General features: G+C 47.7%; 1 protein-coding gene across 1 annotated transcript; it reads left to right on the top strand.

The window, feature by feature from the left end:
• The first annotated feature begins 2,923 nt into the window (after window positions 1–2,923).
• C3H22orf39 (chromosome 3 C22orf39 homolog) lies at window positions 2,924–10,176 on the top strand. Its single transcript, XM_057763404.1, has 3 exons — window positions 2,924–3,019; window positions 3,097–3,264; window positions 6,216–10,176. The coding sequence occupies exons 1-3, from the start codon at window positions 2,996–2,998 to the stop codon at window positions 6,339–6,341; spliced, it is 318 nt and encodes a 105-aa protein (XP_057619387.1). The 5' UTR covers window positions 2,924–2,995; the 3' UTR covers window positions 6,342–10,176.
• Window positions 10,177–11,943: the final 1,767 nt, after the last annotated feature.

Below are 11,943 nucleotides of genomic sequence, written 5' to 3'. Positions count from 1 at the left end.
TGTGACAAATGCACCACAGGCATACCAGGGAGGCAAGCACCATTAAGCCTGCTAGGGCTCCTACTCCCGCCCATTCCTTCAGATGATCCATGGAGTGATCCAGGAGGATAGTCCTGCCAGGCTGGTATCCATGCGTGTGGAGTCTGCAGTCGCCACTCGCAGCTTTTCCAGTTTTCGAATTCACCAGACCAATTACCTAAAAGATATCTAGACAATTCTTTAGACAGATTAGCTGCATGAGTCATATTGAATGCTGGTCACACACAGCCCCAGATGGATAGAAATGTCTGACAGACTAGGGTATGGACTTACCTCTCTTAACATACCCCAGCTGCCATACCCCCGTGGCACATTCATTGTCAACTGAGTGTATGGAAGACACCTCCCTCGTGCACCTCTTTGGCTTCCCTAGCAGCTCAGCTGATCCTGCTTCTGCTAAGTGACCATATGCTGCATTCTCATGGGTTGTCTGATCTTACACAGGATTTAAAGATAAATGCCCATGACAACAGGTGTTGAGATTGCCAGCAGTAGGGTTCCTAATCACTATTAGACCCAACCTCCCATTTGGGCTATGGTATTCTACCAACCCTTTGACTAAAACAGTACCCACAGGTACCTGCTCTTACAATAAGGCAGTCTCTTGATTTAAATTCCCTCTGTCGCAGACTCTTTGGCGTGCAGAGCCTGAAACTGCCATTGCCTTTTCCTTGCCCTGCAGCTACGCTGCGTTCTCGGGCAGCCCTGTGGAGTCTGTGCTCCAGCTTGTCTCAGCTCCAGCACTTGTTGCGTTTGCTGATACTCTTAGCACTGCTGTGGCATCTGCCAGGCTAGGCACCGACTGCTGAGGCAATGTGCCTTCCACCACAGCCACCTAGCAAAGCTCTGCTCCAGCTGCCTTTCTGCCCCAGCTGCATTTGTTCTGGGTTCAGACTGGTGCACGGAGTGGAGCAGAACTCAGGGAAGCAGGCTTGCTGCTCTGAAGGAACCCCGCTTAAATTTTCTTATAGGGAATTTGGACATTGTCAATCTCTCTGGCTACTTCCTGCTGAGCGGGGACGTTGCATTCTTAGTGCCATTTTCAGCCTCACTCGGACGCAGGTCACGGTAGCTACTGGGGAGAGGTGGAGACTCTACCTCCCCACCGAGCTGGAAGGTTGAGGCGTGGCAGCACAGCCCTGACCCCATCGAGGTGGGACGGATCCTGTCTAGGCCTGTTGCCCGGGGCAGGGACAGAGGTCTAGGCCAACAGATCTTATCACGGTTGTGCCCCCCTGCGCTTCGCAGACCCTCAGTGCCGCTTGGCCTTGGAGCTGCCTGGAGCTCCTTGGCCTTGGAGCCACAGCTGCTCACACTCCACTGCAAACTCAAGAGGTCTCGGTAATTCAAACCACATGAATCTAACTCCCTTCCTTAGCATACCTTGTTCAGCGGCAAAATTAAGATCTCTACCAAGCTTGTCCCAGGATGACACATTAAGATTGCCAGAGACGACAAACCAAGGAGCAATTGTGTCATTCAGTCAAAAATCTTTCCAATGCGCTCCTTAACAGCTCATTAAGAGCCAGAAAAATCAGGTGTGATGTTGAAGCGCCCATTCTAAAATTCCATTCTTTTATTTTCATTTTAAACAATCCACTTTGGTGTGGCCCTCACTTTAATCCGTCCACTATAGTCGCGGCCCTATTACCCCCACTCTCCCTTCTACCGGCGAGAGTGGAAAACCCGCTTTTTTCGCGGATCCCCAGTCTTTACCTGAGGATTATCCGGTGCACCCCCTGACTGCAGCAAGTTCTGGGCTCCACGGAGGAGGTTTGGAGGTTTCCCCGTACGCGGCAGCCTTCATTTGTGGAATTCTGTTGGCTTACATAAATTTTGTCAGGCTGGAAAGATGGTGCAGTAGTTAAAAAAACACTTGTTCTTGCAGAGGATCCAGGTTTGGTTTCCAGCACCCACATGGTTCACAGCCATCTGTAATTCCAATTCCAGAGATCTGTGTACACGTGGTGCACATACAAATTTATTTATTACACTTAAAATGAATATATAGTAAAAATGTATGTGACTGCATGTACAGGTGTGTATATGTGGAGGTTGGAGTACAGTTCTCAGAGGTCAAACTTAGGTCCTTGGTTCCATTCACAAGTGAGCCATCTCACCTATGACTGATGTTAACCTCCAGTTAGCTGGCATTCTCCTCCCCTCCCTCTCCCCTCCTGTCCTCTCCTCTCCCAGAGGTGTTTTGTCTGCACGCACGTTTGTACAAGAAGAGAGCATTGAGCCCATTGAGCCGGGCGGTGGTGGCGCACGCCTTTAATCCCAGCACTTAGGAGGCAGAGGCAGGTGGATCTCTGTGAATTCGAGACCAGCCTGGTCTACCAGAGCTAGTTCCAGGACAGAAGAAGAGGGCATTGGGTCCCCTGGAACTGGAGTTTCAGATACTTGTAAGCTGCCGTGCGTGTGCTGGGAATCAAGGGCAGCCAGTGTTAACTGAGCCGTCTCTCAAGCCCCGTAAGTTGGCTCTTGTTTTGAAACAGAGTCTCACGGTAAAACCCTGACCGACATAGAACTCACAGAGGTGCCCGTTTTCTCCAGAGTGCTGGGATTAAAGGTGTGCACCTGTGAGCCTGTGGCCTCTAGAGCTTCTTTCACCCTTAGCCACTCTGCGCCTGCTCCCTCCTCCTTTCCATACAGGGAATCAAGCTCATCTATACACTTCCTGTATGCTCAGGCCAAATCTCCGTAGTCTCGGAGTTCAAGACTCTGTACTTGCAAAGATAAAGTACTTCGAGATTTAAAAAATAAAAACCGGGCGAGCTGGCCGGAACTGCAGGGTTTCAGACTGTCAGTCACGTGGCTTTGAAGCCGTGGCACCTGCTCGACATCAGGTGAAGAGGCCTCTGACAATCCGCCACTCAGTGAAGACGTCCTGCGAGCTGCGAATTTACTTGGAGCTCATTGGTCCAAGTCTCTGTCAGTCACACGGGGCCTGGACATGGCGGTCGCCGGCAGCTGGCAGGTCAGTGTGTTGGGCTGCTGGGCTGGGTGGTGTTAGGCTACCGGTTGTGCCCGCGTTCACGCTGTCCCTTTCCGCAGCCTCCCCGACCCTGCGAGGTCTACCGCGCCGAGTGGGAGCTCTGCCGCAGCGCCGGCCACGTCCTACATCACTACTACGTCCACGGCGAGCGGCCCGACTGCAGGCAGTGGCTGCGCGACCTGGCCAGCTGCCGCGAGTGGGAGGAGAGTCACAGCCCCCAGGCCCAGGTGCGTGCAGGGTGTGGGTGTGTGCATAGATCTTTCGGGGACATCCCCCTTGTGCTTCGCTCCTGAGAAGAGCCCCAAACTGCGGCATCGAAGGGACTTTAGACCGCGTCAAGTACAAGGAGGGAGGCAGAAAGAAGGAAAGTATAAGAGGCTTGGGGAGAGGATAACCCAGCGTTAGGGTTATCCGCCGGCCCTTGGGGACAGGACGGAGAAAGAGAGCCAAGGTGCCTGGAGCATGAGGGTGGGCTGTAAGGGCATAAGAGTGAACCTGAGAGTACCCAAAAATGTTCAAGCACGTGTGACTGGAGTTACCTTTGGAGGCCAGCCTGGCTTTGAGAGCGCGGAGAGTACTGTAGAGGACAGACCAGTACTGAGGCTGGACCTTCGCTAGGGAGGTGTGAAGAAACCTCTACTTATTCCGAATAGCATGCGGAATGATGGACCAAAGAAAGGCTTCCACTTAATCTAGCTAAGTGAGCCAATGACTCTTTTGGGTCACAACACAAAGGCAGCAGCATTGCCTGAAAGCCCAGCATGCCAACACCTTCCCTTCCGAGTAGCTCTAGAGTCTCCTCTCCCAGTCATTGTTACTGCTTTTATAGTTTTGGGTAGGGAGCCGGTGAATTTTTAACTCTGAGCTTCTTGCTCCGAAATTTCTTTTTTTTTTTTTTTGGTTTTTCGAGACAGGGTTTCTCTGTGGCTTTGGAGCCTGTCCTGGAACTAGCTCTGTAGACCAGGCTGGTCTCGAACTCACAGAGATCCGCCTGCCTCTGCCTCCCAAGTGCTGGGATTAAAGGCGTGCGCCACCACCGCCCGGCTTGCTCCGAAATTTCATGTGCTTCCTGCGTCAGTGAGCCTCTCTTCTAACTCCAAATGGGAGTGATTGAAAGCCTAGGAAGAGCTAAGACACATTAATTAAATCCATTCATTACATGACTAGTTTAGGGATCCATTCATTAAACAAGTAGTTGTCTCCTTGAGTGATCTCTGATACAGGGTGGAAAAGTGAGCCCTGCCTGCCCGGGGCACACTCCAGTTTGGAGTGTGGTATTGCTTTCATGGTCAGTATGATGGAGAACAGAAACTCCAGTACACAGCTGGCATAGGGATATCCAGAAACAAGAGGTCCAGTGTTGAAGACATTTGTAAACATTTTGAAACAGACAAACCAATGATGAAAACAAGCGGCTAAAACATTTTTTAAAGGGATTTATTTGTTTATTTATTTATATAGAGTTCTGCCTGTATGTGTCTCTGCAGGTCAGAAGAGGGCGCCAGATCTCATTAGGGTGCTTGTGAGCCACCATGTGGATGCTGGGAATTGAACTCAGGACCTTTGGAAGAGCACGCAGTGCTCTTAACCTCTGAGCCATCTCTCCAGCCCCTAAAACATTTTTTTTAAAAAAATATTTATTTATTTACTATGTATACAATATTCTGTCTGTGTCTGCCTGCTGGCCAGAAGAGGGCACCAGACCCCATTACAGATGGTTATGAGCCACCATGTGGTTGCTGGGAATTGAACTTAGGACCTTTGGAAGAGCAGGCAATGCTCTTAACCTCTGAGCCATCTCTCCAGCTCCTAAAACATTTTTTTTAATACAGAAAACAGAAACCCCCTAGTGAAAGTAAAAATCATGGCAGAAAGCGTGTTTGTATGGCAAGAAACTGGAGACTTACTGTCTGGATCTATAGATGAGCTTTCATAAATTGGGGTAAAAAGCAAAAATGTTTCTGAGTAGAGAAATGGGCAAAGGTCACCATGAAACTCAGTACCTCAGCACACAGAGCAGTTATTTCTTTACAATCTTAAAGTGCTTTTATTCTTATTTTATGTGTGTTTTGCCTGCGTATGTCAGTACTAAGTACATACACTGCCTGAGGATCCCTGGAACTGGGCTTCAGATGGTTGTGAGTTACCACATGGGTGCTGGAAATCAAACCCCAGTCCTCTGGGAAAGCAGCTGGTGTTCTTAACTGCTGAGTCATCTTACCAGCTCCTATAAAGAAAAATAAAAGTCTTTGTATATGTATGTGTATGTCACATGTATGTGTTTGCATGTGCACATGTGCACACATGGCATGCAGAGGCACTCTGTGGGTATCAGGCATTTCCCTTAGTCTCTCTCCACCTGGACTTCCCTGTCTCCACCTGCTGAGTGCTGGAATTACAGGCATGTGCCAACACACTCTGCTTCTGTTTGCTTCTTAAACAATAATGATCTTTTTAGAGACAGGATCTGGCTGTATAGCTCAAGCTGGTTTGAAACTTCAAATCCTTTTGACTATGCCTGCTAACTTCTGTGAATACAAATATTCAAATATTCACCCCTGTCATAATGAGGGGGACCTTTTACTCACACCCTGTCCAGAGTCCAAGAGTAACTTCAGACTGCTGTCTCTTCCTCACTCGGTGTCCCCACTCTACAGACTTACTCCAGACTCTCCAGGTCAGCTGTAGCTGAGGCCTAGGAAATGTTTGTTATCAAATGGCTGAAGTCAATCTGGACATGGTTGTGCATGCTTATTTGCTTAGGAGGTGGAGGCAGCATTATCAGAAATGGAAGGTCATACAGAGTGATCATGAGGCCAGCCTGAGCTACTTAAGACCCTGTCTAAAAATCCAAAGGACACAATAAAACTGCTGAATAAGATGATACATTAAGATGACCTGCACTGCAGAGAAAGAATGGCCTAGAAGTGTGTGTGCTAAAATGGAACAGTTGTCAAGGTCCAGAGAAAGAATGGCCTAGAAGTGTGTGTGCTAAAATGGAACAGTTGTCAAGGTCCAGTTTGTAGAGTCAGCTGAGCTGAGGAGCTGTGTGGGCTCCCATCTGTTCCTCTCTTTAGCAAAGTGCTGAGGAAGAGAGTGGTGTAGGTGCCATGTGATGGTACTGGGGTCTTGGGATCCAGTGGTAAAGCAGGAAGTGACTAGAATCTCATTTGTACAGCAATCCCTCTGTGAGAGTGAGCAGGCACGGGTCCAGGCTGCACAGAAGCACACCCTGGTATGGACCTTGAGGCAGAGGCCCCCTGCAGACTGGAACCTACCTCTACCACCAGAGAAGGACAAGTGATGAGTGATGAGCAACTGCAACCCTGTCCTTGCCCTGGACTTGGACTAGCTTCCACCTGACCTGGAACACAGAGGAAGGCATTTCCAGGTCTGACTGCCATTGTCCACCTGTACCCGGGCATCTCACCACTGTGACACTCTGAAAGACACCTGTGTCCGCAATGGCAGGAAGCCAAGTACTGTGGCAGGTACCTGTGAGCAGCCTGGTTGGTCCATCTTGTCCATGCCACCACCCCTGAGAACAACCACACCAGGACCAGGTGACAGTCCTGATGTGTGAGAATCTCAAGTCTACAGTGGCAGCCCTGCTCTGTGTGGGCACATGACACAGTAGTCAGAATAAGGTTGCTAAATGGTTCTGCTGCACATGGCTTTCTCTGACCATGAGAAATGGACGTCAATGGCTTGGTTTTGCTGATTACCATGTTATCCAAGCATGGAGCTCTTACTTGCTCTGCTCCCCTGGAGATATAGTAGAACCTGCTTAGTGGGCAGGGCAACTTGCCCCTCTGTACTAGTACCTTTTACTGGTTTTTGCAGACTTTTAAAAAGAAATACACATGGCCTTGCAGGAACTACAGAATTTGGGGTCTAGAAATCCAAGTCACAAGCAGAGTCAGGGTTCAAGTCCAAGGAATATGGGATTTAGGTCTTCTGATTTCTCCTCGTCGTTATTGTATTAAAAAGTGTTTCACATGTTCGATTCCAAAAGCAACCTGAAAATTAAAGCCATGTTTGTTACACTTTATACCTGTCCTAGTTAGAGTATCTATTGCTTCAATGAAACACCAAGTTGGGGAGGAAAGGGTTTATTTGGTTTGCACTTCCAGATCGTTGTCCATGATTGGAGGGAATCAGGATAGGAGCTCAAACAGGGCAGGAACCTAGAGGCAGGAGCTGATGCAGAAGCCATGGAGGGGTGCTACTTACTGGTATGCTCCTCATGGCTTGCTCAACCGGATTTCTTTTTTTTCTTTTTTTTTTTTTTAAATATTTATTTATTATGTATACAATATTCTGACAGAAGAGGGCACCAGGCCTCATTACAGATGGTTGTGAGCCACCATGTGGTTGCTGGGAATTGAACTCAGGACCTTTGGAAGAACAGGCAATGCTCTTAAACTCTGAACCATCTCTCCAGCCCTCAACCTGATTTCTTATAGAACTTAGGACCACCAGCCTAGGAATGGCACCATCCACAATGGGCTAGGCCCTTACCTATAGATCACCAAGAAAATGCCCACTAGGTAGTGGAGGCACATGCCTTTAATCCCAGCACTCAAGAGGCAGAGGCGGCAGGTGGATCTCTGTGAGTTTGAGACCAGCCTGGTCTACATAGTGAGCTTCGGGACAGACAAGGCTACATAGAGAAACCCTTTCTCAAAAAATAAAATATACAGATGCCCTGCAGCTGGAACTTATGGAGGCATTTTCTCAATTGAAAGATTTCCGCTGGGCGGTGGTGGCGCACATCTTTAATCCCAGCTCTCGGGAGGCAGAGGCAGGCGGATCTCTGAGTTCGAGGCCAGCCTGGTCTACAAGAGCTAGTTCCAGGACAGGTAGTTCCAAAACCATAGAGAAACCCCGTCTCAAAAAACCAAAAGAAAAAGATTTCCTTCTTTCATATAATTCCAGCTCAGGGGTTCTCAGCCTTCCTAACGCTGTGACCCTTTGATACAGTTCCTCATGTTGTGGTAACCCCCAACCATAAAATTATTTTTGTTGCTACTTCATAACTGTAATTTTGCTAGTGTTATAAACCATGATGTGAATATCTGGTATGCAATCCCTGTGAAAGCATGGTTTGACCTCCAAAGAAATTTCAAACCACATACAAACATGCCGTCTTCAGGGGCAGTCACTGCGAGGTGGGGAGTCTTCAGCTTAGCTGCCGCTGTTTCAAAATGAGCATTTCCTGACAGTGAGGGCCGAGAAGGTTCTAGAGAGTTGCATTCTGCATGTTCTCTCTGGAAGGGCAGCTGTTACCTTGAGCCAGCTCCTATACCAGTTCATAAAAGAGTTCTCATGCAGGGACACTTCCTGTCACCTGCTTTTTTGTTCCAAGCTGTAAATCCCACACCAACATAGAACTTGGATAGAATTTTCCTGCATTTATACTGTGTTCATTCATTTTTGTTCCTTTTTCAGTCTTGAGAAACAAAAATAGGACATTATGTAAGGGGGCCTCAGAGTCAGTACAGAACATATCTCAGCACCAACGAGATTTATTACCCTGGAGGGACGAGTGTGTGTGTGGGAGGGGGTGAGGGGGCTGCCTCTGGATTGAACAAAGACAGACAGCAGGTGTTTCTGCAGGAGTGCTTTTTAAGGAGAAAGGGGAATCTGTGCTAGGGTGGGTTGGTATGTCCTGATTGGACAGGTTATCCAGTGTAGCCGAATAATGAATTTTAATTGCTGGATCTCTGAGTTTTAGTGAGGCATAAGGAAGTGGTCAAATGAGGGAACAGACCTTGTGGCTAGCTTTAGGAATGCAATCTAACATTTTAGCAAGGGACAGGGAAGGGGAAAGGGCAAGACCTGCTGCCCCAATGTCTGTAACGACTGGACTTGTTAGAAAGCCCTTCACATACTCTACCACTGAGCTATGCCAAACAAGATCACAGCTTTGAAACTGGCAGTTCAAAAGTTCCTATGGTACTTTACGGGAAAGACATAAACATTAAACATCAGAAATAAGAACCCTTGTGATAGGCTGGCTCAGAGGTACATAACTTGCTTGCAGGCACAAGGACCCAAGTTTGATCTCCAAGTACTGCAATAAATAAAAAGAGTTCAAACCAGTGTGATGGTGTGCCGTGCTGTGATCCAAGCACTTGGGGGGCAGAGGCAGAGGATCAGGAGTTCAAGACCATCTTTGGCTATATGCGACCTTCTCTGAAAAACAAACAACAGCAAAAAACAACCAACCAAACCCCCCCAAAAAATGGTAAATAATACAACAGAAGTGCACATGACGAAAGTGGAGCAGTGCCTCAAATTCTTTGGACAGAACTCCATAAAGTGAATTACACAAGTTTCACATAGGGTTTTGTTTTGTTTTTGAGACAGGGTCTCACTACATATCTTTGGTTGTCATGGATCTCACTCTGTAGTCCAGGCTGGTCTTGAGCTCACAGAGATCTGCCTGCCTCTGCCTCCCAAGTGCTGGGGCTAAATGTGTGTGGTACTCTGCTTGGCTATCACAAAGGTTCTTTCTTCTCTCTCTCTCTCTCTCTCTCTCTCTCTCTCTCTCTCTCTCTCTCTCTCTCTCTCTCTCTCTCTTTCTTTTTCTTTCTTATATATACAACAGTCTGCCTTCCATGTATGCCCATACGCCAGATCTCATTACAGATGGTTGTGAGCCACCATGTAGTTGCTGGGAATTGAACTCAGGACCTCTGGAAGAGCAGCCAGTGCTCTTAACCACTTAGCCATCTCTCCAGCCCCTATCACAAGAGTTCTTATCTAAACTGTGGAGAACGTATTGCTATTTTCATGAAGTTGATATACACATAATAGCAACTTGGATAAAAGCCAAAGAAAATGCACTGATTTTGAAAAACAAAACTTAGAGGACTGGAGAGATGACTTGGCCATTAAGAGCACTTGCTGTTCTTCCAGAGGATGTGTCCCATCACACACATGGTGGTTCATAACCACCTTTAATTCCAGTTTTAGGGAATCCAATACCCTCTTCTGACCTCTGTAGGCACCAGGCATGTAGTAGTGCATACACATGCTTGCAGGCAAAACACTCACACATAATAAAAGAGTTGCATAAGTCTAATAAAAAGTTAAAATATATTCTAGTATTTAAAAAGATCTTAAAAGGATACACGTAGAAGTCATGGGGCAGGGATATGGGGAACGGGAGATCGGTTAAGCAGACCATGGTGAAAAACCCACACAGCTGGGTTGTGATTCTCCAGGGTACATAGTGAAATGTGTACAATCAGATGCATGCATAGGTGAATGCAGATATAACTGAGGGAGTTGAGATGTTCTGTGGAGTAACAAGGTGAGTTTCTGGATCCTGACACCGTTCTTTGGTGTGTTGTTTAAACACAATAGTGACAAACTGAGTCACAATAATGTGTCGGTGTTCCATTAAGGAAAAAAAAATAAAGACTTACCCTTAGCGTTATTAAACCAAGAGCAAGTTCATATTTGAATTGTCTACTTTTTGTTCCTTGTGCCTCTGTCGTATGAGTCTGTCCCTGTGTCTGTTGTTTCTATGTGTCTGTCCCTAACAAAGGGTTTTGCTGTTATTGTACCACAAAGAAAGCATAACATGGGGAGGGAATGAGGGATACTTTGCAGAAATATTTAAGAGTTTTACAAGGGATTAAGTGACTGACTCCACCTGAACAAGATAACCAACACAATTACAAAAGTCACCAACACCCGGATATTCATTTTGTAAGATTGTTCTCAACTTTTTTTTTACTGGCTTCAGCAAAGGACACACAAGCACTACTCTGGCCAAGGGCATGAGAGTAGATAATTTAAGATAACAGCTAGGATGGGTGTAGGTGCACGCCTTTAATCCCAGCACTTGGGAGGTGGGAGGCCTGGCAGCTCTCAGTGAGTTCAAGGCCAGCTTGGTGTACAAGGCCAGTTTCAGGACAGCTAGGACTGTGACAAACCCTGTCTCAGCTAGGCAGGTGGCTCTTGCCTTTTATCCCAGCACTCAGGAGGCAGGCTGATCTCTGTGAGTTCAAGGCCAGCCAGGTCTACAAAGCAAGTTCCAGGACTGTAGCGAGCTGCGTGAAGCCACACCTGATGGCAATGTAGAGAGCTGCGTGGAGTCGCACCTGATGGTGCTGGCTCCCGCCCTCCGCGATCCCGAAAGCGAGTGCTCTCTGTGATAATCAACTCCTAATATCAACTAGGCCTGACTTATGCTATTATCACACAATGATTGTCAGCTGCTTGCATATGCGTAGACCTATGAGCAGTGCCCACCTGGCAATCTGAGGTTGGCAGCCCAGGCCTACTTAAGGGCTGGGAGAGGTTTGCCCAGGGAGAGAGAGAGAGAGATTTTACAATTGTCAAAAGGTCCTGAATAAAACTGCAGTGAGAAGAGCTCCGGTGGTCGCGTCATCCTTGCTGGACGAGGTAGAGCCGTGACAGTTGGTGGCCCGTACGGGGATCCTCCAAACCTCTCTTCGTGGAGCCCAGAACTTGCTGCAGTCAGGGGGTGCACCGGATAATCCTCAGGTAAAGACTGGGGATCCGCGAAAAAAGCGGGTTTTCCGCTCTCGCCGGTAGAAGGGAGAGTGGGGGTAATGAGAGCTGCGACTATAGCGGACGGATCAAAGTGAGAGCCACGACCAAAGTGGACGGTTTAAAGTGAAAATAAAGGAATGGGATTGTAGAATGGGCGCTTCAACATCACACCTGATTTTTCTGGCTCTTAACGAGCTGTTAAGGAGCGCACTGGAAAGGTTTTTGACTGAATGTGACACAATTGCTCCTTGGTTTGTCGTCTCTGGCAATCTTAATGTGTCATCCTGGGACAAGCTTGGTAGAGATCTGAATTTTGCTGTGGAACAAGGTACGCTAAGGAAGGGAGTTAGATTCATGTGGTTTGAATTACCGAG

This window comes from Chionomys nivalis, chromosome 3 (assembly GCF_950005125.1).
Source record: "Chionomys nivalis chromosome 3, mChiNiv1.1, whole genome shotgun sequence".
Taxonomy (NCBI): domain Eukaryota; kingdom Metazoa; phylum Chordata; class Mammalia; order Rodentia; family Cricetidae; genus Chionomys; species Chionomys nivalis.
The sequence above is the reverse complement of the archived record's forward strand: the minus strand, read 5'-3'. Positions and strand labels throughout refer to the sequence as shown.